The sequence below is a fragment of the Strongylocentrotus purpuratus genome, unplaced genomic scaffold (genome assembly GCF_000002235.5).
Source record: "Strongylocentrotus purpuratus isolate Spur 01 unplaced genomic scaffold, Spur_5.0 spur5_scaffold_21, whole genome shotgun sequence".
Lineage (NCBI taxonomy): Eukaryota > Metazoa > Echinodermata > Echinoidea > Camarodonta > Strongylocentrotidae > Strongylocentrotus > Strongylocentrotus purpuratus.
Genome location: NW_022145607.1, coordinates 17,193,434 through 17,214,180, shown reverse-complemented (window position 1 = coordinate 17,214,180; position 20,747 = coordinate 17,193,434). Strand labels below are relative to the sequence as shown.

The 20,747-nt window shown below is 39.1% G+C and overlaps 1 protein-coding gene across 1 annotated transcript in view; it reads left to right on the top strand.

Moving 5' to 3' along the window:
* The first annotated feature begins 1,000 nt into the window (after positions 1-1,000).
* The window catches only part of LOC754042 (activating signal cointegrator 1 complex subunit 3), a 40,376-nt gene continuing 20,629 nt past the window's right edge, over positions 1,001-20,747 (top strand). The window contains exons 1-19 of the mRNA XM_030995189.1: positions 1,001-1,041; positions 2,382-2,604; positions 3,681-3,788; positions 4,250-4,839; positions 5,228-5,339; positions 8,006-8,210; positions 8,665-8,818; positions 10,085-10,210; positions 10,835-11,035; positions 11,794-11,934; positions 12,630-12,794; positions 13,878-14,126; positions 15,056-15,190; positions 15,930-16,121; positions 16,870-17,094; positions 17,821-17,940; positions 18,485-18,736; positions 19,290-19,466; positions 20,442-20,667. Coding sequence (XP_030851049.1) covers positions 2,469-2,604; positions 3,681-3,788; positions 4,250-4,839; positions 5,228-5,339; positions 8,006-8,210; positions 8,665-8,818; positions 10,085-10,210; positions 10,835-11,035; positions 11,794-11,934; positions 12,630-12,794; positions 13,878-14,126; positions 15,056-15,190; positions 15,930-16,121; positions 16,870-17,094; positions 17,821-17,940; positions 18,485-18,736; positions 19,290-19,466; positions 20,442-20,667 — 3,514 coding nt within the window. The 5' untranslated portion in view covers positions 1,001-1,041; positions 2,382-2,468. The remainder of the gene's footprint in view (positions 1,042-2,381; positions 2,605-3,680; positions 3,789-4,249; positions 4,840-5,227; positions 5,340-8,005; positions 8,211-8,664; positions 8,819-10,084; positions 10,211-10,834; positions 11,036-11,793; positions 11,935-12,629; positions 12,795-13,877; positions 14,127-15,055; positions 15,191-15,929; positions 16,122-16,869; positions 17,095-17,820; positions 17,941-18,484; positions 18,737-19,289; positions 19,467-20,441; positions 20,668-20,747) is intronic.

The window sequence follows — 20,747 nt, the reverse complement described above, 5'->3', positions numbered from 1 at the left end:
ACGCCTCTGGACCAAGAAAATCACCTCTTTATGTTGAAGCCTGTATTATATCAAGGCTACAAAACAATTGGAAAAAGACCTGGGCTGGCATATTTACCTTGTTGTGATGAGAGTTTGTTATAAAGGTTCTTTATAGCAAGAACTACTAGTAACTGTCCTCCTGTTGTAAGTAACCATGCCATACATGAATGGTAGGATCCTTCTATCGTGTAAATTGATATATTTAATGGCTGTAAGCTTTTCATTTTCCCATGTGTATTTTAGATGAATTATGACAATAAATCATACATGCAAGTCATTTGATAACAAGAGTAGTGTGTGAAATATTTCCCATTATATTGCTCTGTATTTGGCAATGTGACATACCATTGCATGGTCATCAATAAACTTGATTCATGAGAGAGAGAGAGAAAGAGAGAGAGAGAGAGAGAGAGGGAGAGAGAGAGAGAGAGAGAGAGAGAGAGAGAGAGAGAGAGAGAGAGAGAGAGAGAGAGAGAGAGAGAGAGAGAGAGAGAGAGAGAGAGGAAGGGTTGAGGGTGGCAGTGATAGCAAGCAGGAACAATATCTTTTTTAAAAAAAGAAATTAATTGAATTTATTCAACACTTTCATAAAGATGAAATTTGAATTCAAACCACATGTCCATAATTTATGCTAAAAAAGAAATAATACAAAAAAAGTTTGTTTGTGATTGAACTTGTAGTTGGGTTTGTTAACAAAATTCTTAAAAGCTATTTTTTTTTTTACACAAGTCGTATGATCTTTTCTATCAAAAACACTAAAATTATAAACGTAAAAAAACTAAAATGTAAATTATATTTGCATAACCCAACCCCCCCCCTTTCCTAGTCAAAATATTACATATTTTTTTCTTCATAGATAGTACCCGGTAATCAAAGAAACCCAACAAAAGAAGTTGTAGATCTAGGTGGGTTTTTTTTTTTTTTTTTTGAGGGGGGGGGGGGGGGGGGATATGGACTGTATAGAAAATTGCACAATCGTGGGAAATTCCAAGACACCGTATAGTGGATCCATGGATGGAGGTAAGTACTAAGATGAAATAGCTACGAGGAACTTGTTTATAATAATTCAATGTAATAATTTCTGTGAAGTAAGATATACTATTTTAGTACCATGTGTGCTTGAATAGTTTTAGTAATTTAATCTGCACGGACCTATTCACGTTTTACAAGAGGAAGGTATTACTTTTATGGCCTCGCGCGTCGCGCTCTTCGGTAAATTTGATTATGAGTTGACGCACGGAACGGAAACTGAAATGTATCTTCGCCAGGCCTAAAGGCCTGGGGATCTATCTTGAGAGTGTACTGGTGGTGAATGCTTCACGGGTCGTGATCGTGTGCATTGTGAGCTGCAGCTGCCAGCATTGCAGCACGGCTACGGCGCGCCTCAAAATTGCCCGTGCATGTTTGTTGTGGCTTACCCCTAATCTATATAGGCCTATATATATGTTTCCTGAGTATTTGATTTCTCTGAACACTGAATAAGAAGTCAAACAAATTAAAACTAAAAGCACTGCCAATACTCAAAATAGCATGACCTAATTACCAAACCCAAGACAATCATGACAATGCAATGCCAATGACATGTCAATGTTGCTGAACACCATTTTTTTTGTGGGGGGGGGGGGGGGGGGGGGGGGCTTTGGGCCAAAGGGTGAGATATGGGTTAAAATGTAGACTATGCATTTGCAAAGATAAAAATCATCTAATCAAATTTATTCAAATTTTATTTTTCCAGGGGCTTTCTCACCCTCACTCCTCAGTCCTACTTCTAAGTTGGGTCTATTTATTGGACTTTGTCTTTGATTTGAATTGATTTGGAAGTTGGACCGAAATCTAATCTGACAAAAATGATGGTGTCAACTGTCATGCAGTGCATGTGGTGGATCCAGACTAGGTGCAGGTGGGAGGGGCAGGGTGTGGGGCAGGGTGTGGGGCACATGTCCAAAAACGCTTTTTAAAAGAAAGTCATGGGTTTTTATGTGCTGTTTGGGCTATCAATTATCTGACAAAGAAGAAAGAAAAAAAACAAGGGTTAAGGGAAAGAAACAATAAGGTCATCAGGCATCAGCCCATTTTCTTCCTTCTCTTCTTGGTTGAGGAGTTGGGGGGGGGGGGTGCCCCATTCGTCTCTACCTCTGAAACTTTATCTGATCTTTGATTCCAATTTCCCACTCCGTGTCACTGTGTGTATATAAAAACAACGTATTGTCGGCCTTGGATTTCCTCAACATTCATAATGAAAAAAATATACGCATGTGGAGTCTAGATCTTATTTCCCATATTCTGTGCATGACCATTGAAAAGTGTGCATCTTGAAGATTTATTTTAAAATGCATCAAATTTTGCTTCTTTACTGGCAGATACTTGACAGTGCGTTACAATGTAAGTGCATCAGATCAAAGGAGCTTTCTTAGTCAACCATCACTCTGGCAAGGTTTGAAGACATCATGAAGTCTCTACCCAGGCTGACCAAGGCTGTGAGAGTGTTCGCTTCTGTGACTGCAGGTGATGAAGTCCCAGATGGAGGAGAGATCAGCCTTGCTCAGAAACGGATTTATCAGTCACAAAGGAAAGCAAAACAAGGTGCTTATAATTTGTAACTTGTTATATAAAAACAGATGGAAGAAATCGTTGGGCTAATGTAGAAAAAACGGTGTGTCTCCTGGAATTTTGATAGATAGTCTTAAGCCCGTCTGCACTAGTTTGGCATGGAGGGATTAGACCTCCCTGCAAGGTCACTGGCAGGTGGTTATCTTATCAAATCAGCTCTCGATTAACATAACAAATAGTGCATCATGGGGGACCAACAGGTACCGCCTTAATAGGCATTGTTGGTTGTTTAGAGGGCGCAAGTATGCAGTTGGGATTTAAGCCTTTATTTCAAAGGCCACTCTTTTGTCAGACTGGATGTGGGAAAAAAAAAGTTTTATGCATATTTGGATTCTAACTAGTTGACAGAAGCTGACCTTACTTGACTTATTTTATCATTTTACGTACGAGGCTCTTTCTAGACTTTCATGGTAAAGAAGCCCATTCTTTGTTTTCATTCTTCTGAATAACTGAGTCCGTCTCATAGATAGGCATGGGTATAGCTTGATGACCGCCAACATGTCCAGCTGGGCTGTTGCCATTATTCTAACTTCGACAAATATTGTTTCGCTACATGGACATCAAATTTAAAAAACACAAATTGTTTTGTAGGAATAAGGCAACATTTTATTAGGAATTTGATATAACAACCCTGTCCCACATTAAAAGAGTTGCAAAATTTATAAAGGCACTTCATATTTAAAGAGAAGGTTGAGTTCTGGGAAGAGGTGAAAAATAATTTGTGAGCGTTATGAAAAAAGTGATGTTATTTCAGATCTACTCCTCGAACATGGCATACAGGTACATGATACAACAACGATACAACAACGATACAAGAATATATAATTTAAAATTGGTTTCTAGCTCTTTGCAAAATCCTATTGTAGCATCACAACTTTGACGTATTGTTGGTAAATTGACACGGTTTGTTTTAAAAAAGGAATATGTGTCATTTTACATTTTTGTTAAATAGATTTACTCCAATACTTTGACATGTGATGGAATAATAATTCACAGAAGATCATATTATTATAGCCCATTATTAAATCTATTTTGGTGATTATACACAGGTCTGACTTGGAGAGAGCTTGGTGAAGCTATCTTGCATCATACATCAGCTAACAAAAGTGAGGTCACCGGAACATCGCGAAACGTTATTCAGCTTGCAAGGAGTGTTGGTAAATATCAAGTGATTTTGTGGCCCGAAATATTTAAAAGAATAAAAGACAATACTGTAGAACATACATGTAACATGCAAACAGTTGAGAAGGTCAATTTATGTATACATGTATGTTTATTACACAGTCTCTTCTTGTTTTCATGATAACTCAAGAACTGCATGTTCACATGGACTAGAATGAAATGTTGTATTACCGGTACTTAGGAAACTGCATTACAATGTACTAGATTTCACTGCAAGTCAAAGGCCAAAGTTTATTGAAATTACAGTATAATTAAACAAAATGAACATTTATTCTAATGTTTATCTTATTTTTAATTATAATTTCGTATAAATTGTATGGTTTTAGATCGATGCAAAAACGACTTGTGGCAAAATTATTAATGGGCTGAAGGATAATGGTGATTTAGTATCATTCTTCTAATATCTTTTTATTCTGCATCATACATCTTTTTCCAGCTGGAGCAGATGCGAGTCCTGAGGAAGTATCGGCAACAGCAGTATGCTTCTGTGAGATCCTATACGAGTCTGAGTCACTGGGACAGTATGAAATACAGGCAGTGCGCTCCAAACTCGGCACATGCCAACAAGATCTCCTGGTGAAGATCCAGCATGAGATCCAGGTCCTCGTTTCCCACGTCCCTGGAGAGGTCCTGAGGGCGCTGTTCAATCCTAGCACATCTGAGGAGGAGGAAAATGCCAAGGAATTTGGTCATGGCTATGGGTTCTCGTTCGACGAGAGAGCCATAGACACAGATCACTTCTTGAGTGCTGACCCGGAGCCTCGCCCTCCGTCTCCGGCGCTCAACGTCCAGTTCAGCTTGAACAATGCAGCTGTGTCTCTTAAGGCGAGCGAACCTAGTCCCAAGGATGGGGAAGGGACCAAAGGATTACAGCCTAATGCCCAGATGGAGTGGCTGGAGAAGGAGGTGAAGAAGTCGGTAGGAAGTGAAGGACACAGTGCAATCGGTCTGACAGTGGATGGCTTGTGCAGCAAGCTTCTGGTGGAATTGACCTCTGGCAAGACGAATGATGAACTCCAGACGGATGTGAGTGTACATTTACGACGTTTTTACAGATATTCAAGAAGAAAGTGGACTCACGAGCCTTTGTGCCCTGATGCATTGACCAGATTTAACCTCTTGAATACTACAATAGTTTGTGGCGTAATATACATGTACATTTTCATATACATGTATGACCCCAGCCCGTGTCTATCTCAGGCTCGGTAACCAATTTCACAATTGAAAAGTATTGACAAAAAAATTATGTTGATATTGAAATGTAAGGCAGAAGAAAGGCTATTTTTTAAAACCACATCTTGATAGGCCAATATTTCATACAGGAGTTTAGTTGACTAAAGTAAAACAAACCTATGTATCATGTAATCAAACGATTCTAGATTTACACTGAAATTATTTCTCCTTCTTCTTGCAGTTGTTTGACTTGTTAGGGTTTGACTGTTTTGAGCTGATACAGCAGCTCCTTGCCAGGAGAACTGACCTTGTAGCAGCAGCCACACAGGCCAGCATGGCCAGGATAGCTGCAGGTACAGTAATATAGAAATATATGTATTGTTATATAATGGTAACAGGCCTTAAATTAATCGACGGCCATCGACGGCCAGGCCGTCGATGCCCCTATGACTGGCCGCGGTGCCCTCCCAAAAAAAGATAAATTCACGGCCAAAAAGGCCGTGCCCTTTTTTTCAAACTGGCCGACGTGCCTTTTTTTCCAACTGGACGTGCCTTTTTTTTTTAAATTTGCGCACATAAAACCACCAATTGCGCCCATAATCATCTAAAACTAGATGGCAAGGCGCAAGTGTTTTCCGTGAAAATGCGCCCATAAATTATTAGAACAGTAAAAATACATGAATCACGAACAGTTTGCCGCCCACGAGCTCTCTTCTAGCTTCGTATTTAGTGCTTTAATAAGGCGCAAGTGCCGTGAAAATGCGCCCTTTGTTATTATATAGGCAATGCGCTACCGCACGTACGTTCATGCGATTGCATGATATATATGGTGCATGCTGTTGACGCACGCACGTACGTACGTACAAATCGAAGGCCAGGATCAAGAAAACAAATCGTCAAATGGAGAAATAAACAAGCATTCAAATAGTCGTTAGAGATCTGTCGAGGTTTGTTTGTAAGTCTAGTTTATTATTTTATCTCAAATAGAATTTAGAATTATCTTATTAATAAGTTAAGAACACCTACGATGTTCTCGATCGTAGTTACTCTCATTTTGCCACCAGCCGACCTCGCTTCAAAAAGCTACCCCGCCAGCTTCCCAAGACGAACGTTTCGAGTCCCGGTAAAATTACGCGCTGCGAATCTCCGAGGGTGCATCGGTTTCGCTGGCAAACTTCCAGCCAGACAGCTTCCCACCAAAAGTGGCGAGAGTGTGTGTGCGAGGAACGATTTTGGTTTCGTGAATGCAAGTTACGCAACTGAGCTGAGCGTGTCACTTTCAGCTGTCGAATGTCTATAAGGACATTTTTACGTCTTATTTCATTAGTTAGGCCTATCTAGACCTTTCTATACAACAGTTAAAAATTTTGATTTGGGATACCCGGCCCGGTAAACTTGCCAAGTCCTTCTGACTTGCGATGTTTGTGAAATTGACAATTTATTTATTCATTTGCTCATCAATATTTTTAGTTACTTTAAAATACTGTTTAATGTGCAAGTTTGATGTTCTTAATCAATCTTTCCTGTTCATATTGTTAAGATTAAAAAGTTATAAAATTGATCGTTTGATCTAGAATCTATTCACATTATGAAATTAACATTTGTAGACTCTCTTTGAACTTATGATTAGATAAGGGGCCTATCTGTTTTTGGAAATTTGCCCCTTGCTCTGGTAAATTCCCGTGGCAAAGGGCAACTTAAAAAAAAAATTGCCCCTTGCTCCTGGCTGCTAAATCTAAGGCTTGCGGGCCGCCGCCTTGTTTGTATGTACCGTAGACCTCTATACATTCTGTGAAGAAGCTGGTGCTAAAAGTCATGGGAAATTGATACCGCACAAGTTTCATAAAATACACATGACATCTAACAAAAATAGAATCAATTTTTTTGGCCTCATACTCGATGCCCTTTTTGTAAAATATTTTGGCCTCGATGCCCTTTTTGTAAAAATATTTTGGCCTTGGTGCCCTTAAAAATATGAGGTACTCAAGGCCAAACTGGCCTTGCCCTAAAAATGACGAAATTTAAGGCCTGTGGTAATAATTTCAAAAATTATAATAGTATTTCGTTCTTGTACAGTGCACATAACTCCCTTATGTGCTTCTAAAGAGCTCATGGATATTGTTACTCTAGCTGTAGCTCCAGCAACCCTTACCAGTGCAGGGTTCATTTCAAGAAATAATCCTAGCCACTTGAATACATCACCTGGGCCCTGTCTTACAAGAGTTGAGATTGATCCGAATCAATCTCAAGTCCTCCAATCAATCGCAAGTTTGCAGTTTCCTATCTTTTATGTACAAAGTTGCACTTGAAATCAATCGCAAATAAGTTGTGATTGATATCAACTCTTTGTAAGACGGGGCCCCTGGTGCATGGAAAAATGTAGATTAATGTCTGACCAAAGGACGCTGGTACTGCAGCAGGGATCCAAACCCTGTACCTTGTCGTTTACAGACTGGAGACTTCTCCACTAGACCACAACACCTCTATTTAGGTGAAAGATGCCGTTTTATTGAATTAGACTGGAAGGTTGAAAAACATTTGATACTTGCTGTTATTGATATAACTCAGGAAAAAGCAAATATTGACCTGATATTGTTATTATTTATTTTGCACTTCCACAAATCAATTACAATTTGAACAAAGATTAAAAACGAAAGAGAAGATTTTAGGTTCAAGTCTGTTGGATTTATCTAGGACAGCTTCAAGGAATATGGGCTTATAGGGTTATAGCTAAGGTAAATATCAAAATACTATAATGTATATTTATGTCATCATTGATATTGTAAAATTTGTCCGATATTGTTACAAATAAATATTAATTTTTTTATAAATTGGATTTGAGCCGAACTTGTTTTAGTACGCAAGTGTTTGGTGCTTATAGCTTGCGTTCGCGATGTTGCAGAGGTCAGGATTTGGGATTTAAATGGCGTCAGTGAAGTCCTGCCCACCACAAAAGAGACTCTAGCTATATTTAATACACTGTGGGCTTACGTTTGTCATTTTTGTTGTGTTTGAACAGATAGTCGTAGAGAGAGGCTGGGCAATCAGAAGCCTTCCTATGCCACTCAAGTCACAATCCAGTCGGAGAGGGAGAAAGAGCTGGAAAAAGCTCTGAGAAAAGAAGAGAAGAAAATGCTCAAGAAAGAAGCCAAATCTTCAGGAGGGGGAGAAGAAGGAGGGGGAGGCGAAGAAGCGTTTGATCCTCAATACCTGAAGGCACAGAGGTATGACTGATTTGGCAACAGAATTGTTTTATGTATCTGTCTGACTGTCTCTACAATCCACTCAAATTCTAGTGCAAAGAAGGACTTTTATTAAAAAGTGTTGTTATGAACAGGGGATGTCCTATACCTCTGAAGACTGGAACAATTGTTGACACAGTGAGGGAATTACATTGTTTATGAATTGCTAAATCTGTTGAGAAGAAGTTTGTACAACGAGTAGTGACAGTTCATTAAAGAATTAATGAAAATTATTTAACAATTATTTCACAAAAACAAATCCTACACACCATTATTCATATTTCACATTTTCAGTTATGAAGATCTTTGTAGTCATAACGTCAACATGTATTATACAAATCCTCATGATTATTTTGAGGATAATTATTGAAGTGTTCAAACCTTGTATGTGGCCCTAATGTTTAATTTAATATCTTTTTATTTCTCCAATTATCAGAGAGAAGGCGTTGAAGAATGCCAAACGCACCCCTCTCTTCACCTCCACGCTGGGGCTAGAACGATCCAGCGGGGCACCCAAGGAGTTCTATCCTAACGTCTATGACTCTCTAGCTACAGCACAGTTGTCCTCATCGTTCATAGCAGGTGCCAAGGTAAAAATCAGTTAATAATAATAATTATAACAGCTAGTTCTTATATAGCGCTTTTCAGGACCGGAGGCCCTCTCAAAGCGCTTTACAGATATAGATATTATTACCCTGGTCATCGGATTCAGGCTTACCCGCACACAATGTATGCACATTCTCCACTCCCTGGGGAGCATTCCAGCCAGGCGTCATTTTGTTACATGCGCACACTTGCTAATCTAAACACATTAGCTTTCGCATCCTATCAGGTACCCATTTAACACCTGGGTGGAGAGTGGCAAATGTAGATCAATGTCTTGCCAAAGGACATTAGTGCTGCAGGGGGACTCGAACCGCGGACCTTGTGATCCACAGTACGGTGACATATCCACAGTACGGTGACATATCCACTCATCCCCAACACCTCTACAACAGTTCTAGGACACATGGCTCTGGTGCCCGTCACTTTAATGTTCACCAAATTTATAACCTCAACCCCAAACCCAGCACTGCACCTTACCCTAATCCTTACCATTAATCTAACCTAAAACCCATTCCCAACCATCATATTTAACCCTGAAGTGTATATCTTTGATGAAATATTGTTACCGGAGTTAACAAATTAGTTCATGTAACTTCCTACAGTCTCATCCATAACTTTGCATTGAAATAATTAATATGCAATATATTTTGCATTGAGAAGACTGTTATGCTCATCAGATAAAGTGATGGTCTTGGAAACGGGGTGATCCAGAGTTAAGGGATCACTTTTGCACCCATACCTCTAGATATTATCTAGTCCCCTAGACAAGACTTAGCACTGTAGACCTCATGAAGCTATACTGCTTTGTGGTCACCACCCAAAAACAAAACTTATTATGGTGTGTACATTCAGGGTAGATGGTTTCAGAATCTTAAAAAGTAAAGCAATATCTTTAGCTCAATTCTAACAAGTCTCTTGCCGTGGATACAGTGAGGGAGGTATAGTCAAACATGGTTTAGTGACCACCTGTATAGAAAGACCACCTGTCTACAAAGACCACATTTTTTGTTTCCCTTGAAAATGTTTCTCATTGAAACATGTACTAAAGGAACCTGTACATGAAGACCACCTGTCTATAAAGACCACTTTTCTTGTCTACCTTGGGTGGTCTTTATAGACAGGTTTCACTGTGTTACAAATTCACAATTACTACCAAATCCACATTGATTCAGATCTGATGCATGTACTGTTACACTTATGCTTGGACTGATTGGAGAACATTTAATAACAATCTTTTATTTTCTTGACAGATGATGTTACCGATTGGCGCTCAGAAGTCAGCCACCAAGCTCTACGAAGAGGTTATCATACCCCCAGCAGACCAAGCCCCTGTCAGTGTGGGGAAGAATCTCATCCCAATATCACAGCTTGATGAGGTAAGATGAAGCATCACTTTGTCTGTAATTACCATAGTGTGTCTTGGACCAGATCTTGGACCAGAACTTGGACCATATCCTGGACCAGAACTTGGACCAGATTTTGGACCAGATTTTGGACCAGATATTAGAACAAATCTTTAAACAAAATTGAAACAAATCTTGGAAAAAATCCTGGTAAAAATCTTGAAACATATCTTCAAATGGATAGACATGTTGAAATATTGTACATTACAAAATAAATAATCATGGAACAAATCTTTGCTGGCTTGTGTATATGGCATCCTCCAAAATTTGCCTACATGAAATACACTCAGAAAAATAAATGAAGAGATGTGAAAATTCTCTTTTATTTCATTTAATGGTTTCCATTTTGCCTGAAACCTGTGGTCATGTGCTCTCTTGAGGTGTTTGAGGTGCACCAATGATCAATTAAAAACTGCAGTTTGTAGTAAACAATTTATATTAAAAAAATAAAAAATCAGTAAGTTTAGTAATCCTTAGCACAATATTACAATATGTTTATCTTCTAAATGACCTAGAACACCAGTGTTAACATTCTTGATGGAAGGCTTCCCTCTCTTACTTTGATTTGTATTCCTTGCTTTGTTTGGTTCATCTCAGATTGGGCGCATCGCATTCAAGGGAATGAAGAGCCTAAACCGAATCCAGTCAGTGGTCTTTGAGACAGCGTACAACACCAATGAGAACCTTCTGATCTGTGCCCCTACCGGTGCAGGTAAGACCAACATCGCCATGCTGACCATCCTGCAGGAGGTCAAGAAACATATTCAACAAGGGGTCATCAAGAAGGATGAATTCAAGGTAAAAATATATATTTTGTACTTAACCTGCACTAATGCTCAAACATAAGGGCCAAAATTCATAAAGGAGGTTTAAATTTAACCCATGGTTTAAACCCTCATTTACATATTCCCATGGTCTAAAATTAGTGCAAAATAAGCGTGAAATGTCCAATATTAGACGGGCTCAAGGCAAGGTATGCTTATTTTGCGCTAGTATTTAAACCATGGGTTATGTAAATGCGGGTTTAAACCATGGGTTTGAAATAAGCTAAACCTCCTTTGTGAATTCGGGCCAATACATGTATGTCTGACATATAATACAAATGAAAAGTGATTGTTTTGTTTATCTTTATAGTGTCTTTCAGTAAGCATTATTATTTTTACATTTCTTTCTTGTACTCTCTCTGCTCTTTTTTTCTCCCCTCCCTCCCTCCCTCCCTCTCTCTTCCCCCTCTCTTCCCCCTCTCTTCCCCCCTCTTTCCATTTCTCTTTCACATAGTTTCTCTGTTTGTTCTCCATTTTCATCCAATTATTTATGTGAACTCCTTTCATGTATTTCCAGTTGCATAACCTGTTTTTCCTATCCTTTGCTAATTGTTATAATTGTATAATTTTTTACATTTTGAAAGGGCATGCAGTGTACGTTCAACCATAATCCATAAAATAATACATGACCTTTGTGTTGTACTTAGTGTTGAATCTTTTGCTTTGTTTATTGTGGTTATCTACCAGTATCTGAATAATTCATGTTAAATTCTTGTTTCTATACTTTTTAAGATTGTATACGTGGCTCCCATGAAGGCTCTAGCAGCCGAGATGGTGAGGAACTTTGGCACCCGTCTAGCCCCTCTTGGTCTGTCTGTGAAGGAGCTCACTGGAGACATGCAACTTACCAAAAATGAAATCATGAAAACACAGGTAACATTACAAGTAGCAATAAAGAGTTAGAGTGTTCATTGTTAGCTTCCAACTTAGTTAAAAACATACCTACATGTATGCATTGTGTCACAACCCTAGTCACCTACATGACTTGTACAGTACATGTATTCCTGGAATATTAGGAAGCAATCCAAATTATAAAAAAGTCATTCTGAACATGATATTTACATGTTTGAACTGATACATTTTACATTTTTGATTTTCATCTTGATTAACGATGTACATGTGTGTAGTACAATAGTTCAGAATTTTTTTACCCCTTCTGTAGCACTTAGAGGGTGACAATTTATACTAAATCTAAATGAACTTCAACAAGTCAAATTTAGGATCTTAAATCTTTGTCTAAATGTTAGAATTTGCTTTATATATCTGATATAATAATATTTAATTTTTATATAGCGCTTAATACCAATGTCTCTAAGCGCTTTACAAATATACTATTACCCCGGTCATTGGATTCAGTGCTTGCCCGCACACAATATATGCACAATCTCCACTCCCTGGGGAGCATTCCAGCCAGGTGTTACATGACGCCTTTATTGATATCTTTATTAGCTTCTACTCCAAATCAAATTGCTAATTTTCATCCTTACATAATTATTATTCTTAGACTGAATTAATAAACCACAGATCAGAAAGAATGACAATGATTTGAAAGTTTCTGTTTTCTCTAGATGTTGGTGACCACTCCAGAGAAATGGGATGTGGTCACACGTAAGAGCACTGGTGACGTCGCCCTCACACAGCTGGTCAAACTCCTCATCATCGACGAGGTCCATCTCCTTCATGATGACCGTGGAGCTGTCATCGAAAGCCTGGTCGCCCGCACCTTGAGACAGGTAAAGTGCCCCCACCAAGAAACCGGTCCCTTTTGTCTGCTGCATTTCAGTTGTTTAATCAATACTGTATGTAAGCAGGGATGCCGGTTATCATGCTTTTGCACCACTTCAGGCCCTGTCACATATCTGTTTAAAGGGATCCGGTAACTTTGTCTTAGATCTTTTAGAAATAATCCTTGATTTAGCTCATGCTGCAATGATAATTATAAACCTTTAGGTCAGTCAGGAACTCCATGACTTTTACAAGCCGATCGCCTGTTTGATTATCAAGATATTAACAATTGGAATTACAAATTTTGAAAACCGTTCACCGAACGGTTTTCATAACACTACAGTCTATTGGGGAAAACGAGTATGGTAAAACTGGTCACTCAAAGTTTTTATTTTTTTGAGGCACTTCTTGATCATTTTGTAACACAATTTTTTTAGGGCTTCAATATTACACCATACCACAGACACTGGTAACATGTAGGACCGTGTATTTCAGATTTAACATTGTTAAACGATCCCTTTAAAGGTTTTTCAGGCTTCATAGTCTTTGTATGGGTCTCCATATATTTTGGACTTCTTCAAGCGATTTGGTTAAAGTAACTGGTATCCCTGATGTAGGCATTCAATGGCAATCCAGTATGTCAAATATAGATGGATGGAGTTTTATCTGAAAAACAAAGGAAACATGTTGAAGTAAAAATATGAGCATTATTGGACCAATAATAAGAAATTTATGAATCTTTGATAGTCAAGGCCACTTGATGTGTGTGAATCTAGAATTATTCACTTGATTCAATATGATGAGATATCCAAAAAAATGAGACAAAGACTCAATTTAATTTCAAATCTTGACTGTTTCCTTTAAAGCCTACATACCTGCACTAGTCTGGCCAGGAGGGATTAGACCTCCTTGCATGGTCACTGACAGGTGTTTATCTCATCAATTGAGCTCTCAATTAACATAAGAAAAAGGGGATCATGGGGGATCTACGGGTACTGCTTAGGCATTGTTAGCTGTATAGAGGGCGCTAGTAGCTATAAGTAGTGCAGTCCTGCTTTAATAAAGATGTTCTCCTTTCACAATCTAAACAGGTTGAGTCCTCCCAGAGCATGATACGCATCATAGGTCTCTCCGCCACTCTCCCCAACTACGTGGACGTGGCGCGCTTCCTCAACGTCAACCCCTACATCGGACTGTTCTTCTTCGACACCAGGTTCAGGCCGGTTCCCCTCGGCCAGACCTTCATCGGGATCAAGACGCCCAGCATCATGCAGCAGAGGAGAGATATGGACCATGTGTGCTACGAGAAAGTGAGAGAGTTGGTGGACAGAGGCCATCAGGTATGTATCTTAATAATAATAATAATAGGCATTTATATAGCGCCCTTTACCTAGAGATTCTATTCCAAGGCGCTCTAGCATTTCAAGGAATTCATTTCTGCTGTACTTACCCATTTACATCACCTGGGTTGAGAGTGGCAAATGTAGATCAATGTCTTGCCAAAGGATATTAGTGCTTATCTAAAATTTATATATAGATAGCATTAATTTTTTTCTAATTAAGAAACAACCCCTTTCAAAAAAGTAGCACCAAAGCCACATGGGTTCATTCACACACAGAAAATTAGCTCTTGTTTGCGCATCAATTTTATAGATAATGTGGAAACATGGAAATGCCCGTCATCTTAACAAAAAAAATATCTTGTCAAATGAAACTGTCTGTACATACATTAGAAACAGAATTTTATTTACCAATTTGTTCACAACAAATCCAAACTGTTCAACATTTCTCTTACTTTATCTGCCATTGGTGATGGTTTTTGTGCAACCCAGGAATGCCATTGTTCAGACTGCTATGATCGCAACATATACAAATTTTTGAGTTCTGGTCATGCGATTGCATTGTAAAAGAAATGGGGTGGAATTGATCAGAAAAGGTTGATCATCTAGCACACTGTATAAGTATTAGTGTGTACTGCAAGGTTCTGGAATCATCAAAATGGTAAGAAACTTGGCCCAGTCTTGGTAAAGTTACAAGCACTGTACACAGAAAGATGTATATGGGACTACGCGATATCTATCCAGGCTGGATAGATATAATAATTTATCAAATTTATCCCGGCAAAATGTATCATCACATATTAGTCAAAACATGTTCTTTCACATGATTGGTAATAAGAGCTTCCATTTCATTTTTTGTGAGGGGGGCGTTTCTCAAACTGGTCTATACCTTTATTACTACAACATTTCTATCATTTCATCTGTTATAGGTAATGGTGTTTGTGCATGCCAGGAATGCCACCGTCCACACTGCCATGTACCTACGTGAGACAGCCAAGGGTAACGGGGAGATCGGCATGTTCCAACCGCAGCAGACACCAGAATTTGGGTCAGCCCTCAAACAGGTAACGGAGAATCCTTTTCTCCTGCATACTACTAGGTCGCGCGTACTCGCACTGATTTGACAAGCTTTTTCATTCAGTTCTATTCTCCATGATCTTTGGGAGTTCCTACCTTGGTAGACAAGTGTCTTTTTCTAACTGGTTTATGTAAGTCATTGCTGGGCACCCTCTGAAGAGCATTTGTGAAATGATTTCACTCTTGCTCCTCCAGCAGTGCCCACTGAAACGGAGGCGGCGGTCTCTTAGTCTGGCTGAGATCGGTGTAATGTCCCTATACAACTCTATATTTCTCTTGCATACAGAACATAAACGCTGCCTTAGAATATATGTTCAGAATGCAGCCTATCACATTCAATGATAATAATAATAATAATAATACATAAGATTTATAGGGCGCCATAACGGTATTTGAAATCATATTATGTCCATGTCTATATCCCCATCACAAATTGCGTTGTAAATTTGATGGAGGGTCTTTTCCTTCAATGGAAAACACTCCGTCTCTCAGAAAAGGCTTTAAATGGAGGCCCCGTGTAGAGGAGACCCACCACCTTTGCATGCTAAGAACCCACGTATATGAGTAGGGGGAAACCCCGGTGTAGTGGTCCACCTGGACACCCTCAATCGGGAGGAGAGACCCGATGGTTACAGTGATTCAGTTCGCTTTTCACCTCCCAGGCACAGACGACGCCAAATACTTAATAAATAATATTTATTTTTTGTGTGAAACCCCTCTGTCTAGACTTTGAAATCTCGGAACAAGCAGATGCGAGAGCTCTTCCCCGATGGATTCTCCATCCACCATGCTGGGATGCTGAGGCAGGACAGGAACCTGGTAGAGAGGTTCTTTGCTGCTGGCCATCTGAAGGTGTTATGTTGTACGGCTACACTGGCCTGGGGTGTGAATCTACCCGCTCATGCTGTTATCATCAAGGTAGGAAGATGATTTCTTTGCAAAGGAATCCCAAATTTTTTTCTTCAATGTTACCTCTTTAAATTTTAAAGCTAGGTAGAAGTTACGCAAAATATAACGATTATTTAAACAAGAAAGATTTAATGATCACTGTACATTGTCATTGGCCCGAATTCACGAAGGAGGTTTAAATTTAATCCATGGTTTAAACCATTATTTCCATAACTCATGATTTAAATTAAACCATGGGTTAAGTAAATCAGGGTTTAAACCATGGGTTAAATTCTAATCTCGTTTGTCAATTCGGGCCATTAAGTTTGTATTTCAGTAAAAAATACTGATAGTTCAACCAGTGAGGCTTTCAACTAGGTGCAATCATTCAGTATACAAAATGTAATATCTGTAATGTTGTCTGTAAGGTACGGGATTAAATACCTTGGGGTTGCACATTTATACGTTATTCATACCATAGAGACTGACACTAGACCAAATGAAAAGTGACATCATCCCAAAACGAAAATAATCCGTCGGTTTGACATTGGTATGGAGTCAGTTTAATAATAACAATAATATCCCGGTTTTATATAGCGCTTAAGTGCAGGTTAATATCTTGCCAAAGGATATTAGTGCCGTGTCAGGATTCAAACCCTCAGCCTTCACATCTCCAGTCAAGTGCCTTAAACCACTGGACCCTGACACTCCTCCAAATAATAACCAAGTAACAAATACATCTTTCTCCTTTCTACCTTACTATTTTTTTCTCCTCCAGGGCACCCAACTCTACGATGCCAACAAGGGTGCCTTCAAGGACCTGGGAATCCTGGACGTGCTTCAGATCTTTGGACGAGCGGGGCGCCCTCAGTATGATAGCTATGGAGAGGGTTTCATCATCACAAGCCACGAGAAGCTCAATCACTACCTCAGTCTGATCACAAGGCAGAACGCCATCGAGAGTCAGTTCATCAACAGTCTAGCAGATAATCTCAATGCAGAGGTAAACACAATTATTGTAGGTTTTTTAGTATATTAATTTTCTAATGGATGGCTGTCATCAACAAAAAAATTACCAAATGACATCATTATTATGGTTTTACTAAATATCCATCTCTAAACGTTGTGATTTTTAGGTGAGTGTGTGTGTGTCTGTATTGGGTTTTTACAGACGTGAATAAGTCAGATATGATCATTTACAACTGGGGACCGACTTTTAACGTCACCAACCGAAAGACGTGACTCAGTTTCGAACCTGCGTCCTCGGCTGAATCAGTTTGTGATTTCCATTGTTAGCTGGATTACAGGGGCACTCCACAATGCCTAGTTAAAGTTAATTCTTCAGCTTTTATACCATAGTTTTGATGCAGCCAAATCGTCTCCTCTTTGCCTTGTAAATGTTAGGGCAGAAGTGAGGAACGTTCAGACCATTCTTGGGATGTTGAGATATCCCAACGTAAAGATATTTAATACTTTGAGAATATTTCTTGTCTGGACTTTGCCACCTTTTGGCAGAGAGTTGACTTGTGTGCCAATCCACTGCTATGTAAGTAGGTCATACCTTGTGTTTTGTTGATAAGGTAGCATTGATTCTAAATGAATGAAACATGGATGTAGAGTTAGATTTTGAACGCCTATTCCTAATTTCTGCAAATATTTATCAAAAACTCTGTACTACTTTTACATAAATATTGTAATACTGAAGATTGTTTGTAATACCCCTCTCTAGATCGCACTAGGGACAGTGAGCAATGTGGAAGAGGCTGTACGATGGCTGAGCTACACTTACCTGTACGTGAGAATGCACCTGAATCCCATGGCATACGGCCTCATGTACAAAGACACACAGGTAAGAAGGACTAGAGTTGGAGTGTTTGCATTGCCAACAATTCAGAGAGAAAGCGTTTTTGCATATCTTGAATGATGGTGAATGTAACAGTAAAACTGTTTTAAAATATGCAACAGCAATATATGAAGGACATATACTAAACAGGTACATCCATGAAGAAAATAAACAGATTGTTACTTGTACGTATTCTTGACAAACGTAAAGTGAAAGAATAGTATGGTATTATCTTGTGGTGTTGCTATTAGAAGGTACATGTATTCATATTTAATACAATGACACATTCAAAGAACATGTGTAAACAAAACTATATGTTTACATACAAGTATGTGTAACTTTCCAATTCACACTTAATTGTTGATACATCTTCTCCATGTACATTAAATGATACACTGCTGTTGATTTTATATGCAAAGCTATATTTTATGTGTTTTGAAATATAGTAAGGTAAACTTCTGTTCCTTCTTTAATGAATACAGCTCAATACACTAACATCGAGTATTGCATAAACGTGCACAAATGCCATTATGTGATTTTCAACATTTAGAATGACCCAGGCCTGGCTAAGTTCAGGAACGACCTGATCATCACAGCGGCCCGCAGCCTGGACAAGGCCAAGATGATTCGCTTCGTGGAGCACACCGGTGACCTTCACTCCACCGACCTTGGGAGGGTTGCCAGCCACTTCTACATCAAGCATGCTACCATCGAGAAGTTCAACGAGATGATGAAGTCGGTCATGAGTGAGGCAGAGGTGTTCTCTATGGTCTCGCAGGCACAGGAGTTTGAACAGATCAAGGTAATTGGTAAAAAAACGAAAAGAGCTCGAACAGTTGTGATTTGCATCACGTAATGTGCCGGTTATTGAGAAGTTAAACGAGATGAAGTCGGTCATGGGCTAGGCCGAGGTGTTCTCTATGGTCTCACAGGCACAGGAGTTTGAACAGATCAAGGTAATGTACCATTTCGTAGATACAATCTGCGCATGCACAGATAAAGGTCACTTGTACAAAATTGTAAAACCCACTGAGAGTAATACTGGATACATGCTAATACATGCTCACAAAGTTATGTAATCATCATTCATGCTTGCACCTGTGATACATTCTATTAAACAACATGACTGTGGAAGTAATCCTTTCAAGAGGGCAAACAAAGAATCACCTCCATGCCTTTAGCTGTGATTATTCCAAAAGGCACAAAGTGGGATTTATCTATGTTTAAAAGATATGTAGATATTTGGGGTCGCCTGAACCATGTCCTAACTACGAACTCGTCTATTGGCACTAATGGCAAATGAAAAGTTGGTCATAAAATTTCATTATGATTCATCTTTCCAATCCACCTGCTAGGTTCGAGAGGATGAGATGCGGGAGCTTCAGGACCATCTTGAGGATGACTGTGAGATGCCAGCTGCTGGTGGAGTAGAGAATGCTCATGGTAAGGTCAACATCCTCCTCCAGACCTTCATCTCTAGGGGCAACGTGGACAGCTTCTCACTCGTCTCAGATTCAGCATATGTTGCACAGGTGAGTAAAACGAGAACACACACTACAACACACTACAATACTTTATATTGAACGTAACTGATCCCCAAATCTGTGAAAGGTATAGACCAGTTTTGGAAAGCCCCCCTATCAAAAAATGAAATGGAAGCTCTTATTACCAACCATGGGAAAGAATATGTTTTGACTAATATGTGATAATACAAATTTCGCCGGGAAACCGCCTTCTAAATGTTATATTTGGTAAATTATTATATCTATCCCGACTGGATAGATATCGCATAGTCCCATATACATCTTTCTGTGTACAGTGCTTGCAACTTAACCAAGACTGGGCCAAATTTCTTATCATTTTGATGATTCCGGAACCTTGCAGTACACACCAATACTTATATGCTAGATGATCAACCTTTTCTGATCGATTCCACAACGTTTCTTTCACAATGCAATCGCATGACCAGAACTGGTTTATACCTTTAAAACCTTTATACATTTGCAAATGTCATGCCTCGATCAAACCCACAAGACTGATGCGAGGCCAACAAATCAATGACAGAACTACGTTACCCCGAATGGCAGAGAATTGGTTGGTTTGGAGTCGGTGTAGAATCGGTTGGTGGTGTGACTAATATATATTACAATCAATATCAATACGTTCATGTAGTATATTTTGAAGAAGAAAAAGCATGTACATGAATTTTATATGATGACATGTTTTGTATGTAAGATAATAGAGTATTAATCCTTTTCCTAGGGCACTTACATGTAGACTGTCAGTTAGTTTTGTATTGTCTATTTTCAAGACTACGTCGTTATACAGCCAAGTTCTTCAACCATTTAATTTAATACTGATTTGAGAATTAATGCTTGGCCTTAAGGCATAGTTTTGCTTTGATTTTTTGAAAGGACACGCAGCTCTTGAAATTCCACATTTTCATAGAGAATGACAGAATGCTCATGACCATGGTTTCATACATGTATCTCTGATTCCTCTTCCAGAATGCAGCCCGTATAATCAGAGCCCTGTTTGAGATCACCCTGCGTACAGGTTGGCCCCTGATGGCGGCAAGTCTCCTCATGCTGTCAAAGTCCATCGATAGACGTCTCTGGGCTTGGGAGAACCCTCTAAGACAGTTCTCTGTGCTCTCTCATGAGATACTACGCAAGCTGGAGGCCAGGAAGCTTACTGTGGATAAGCTCAGAGAGATGGACTCCAAGGAAATAGGTAATCAAAATCTTGTTAAAAAGTATATATCATCATGATCATGTATACTGAATGTATACTAAAACAGGGCCTTGAGACTA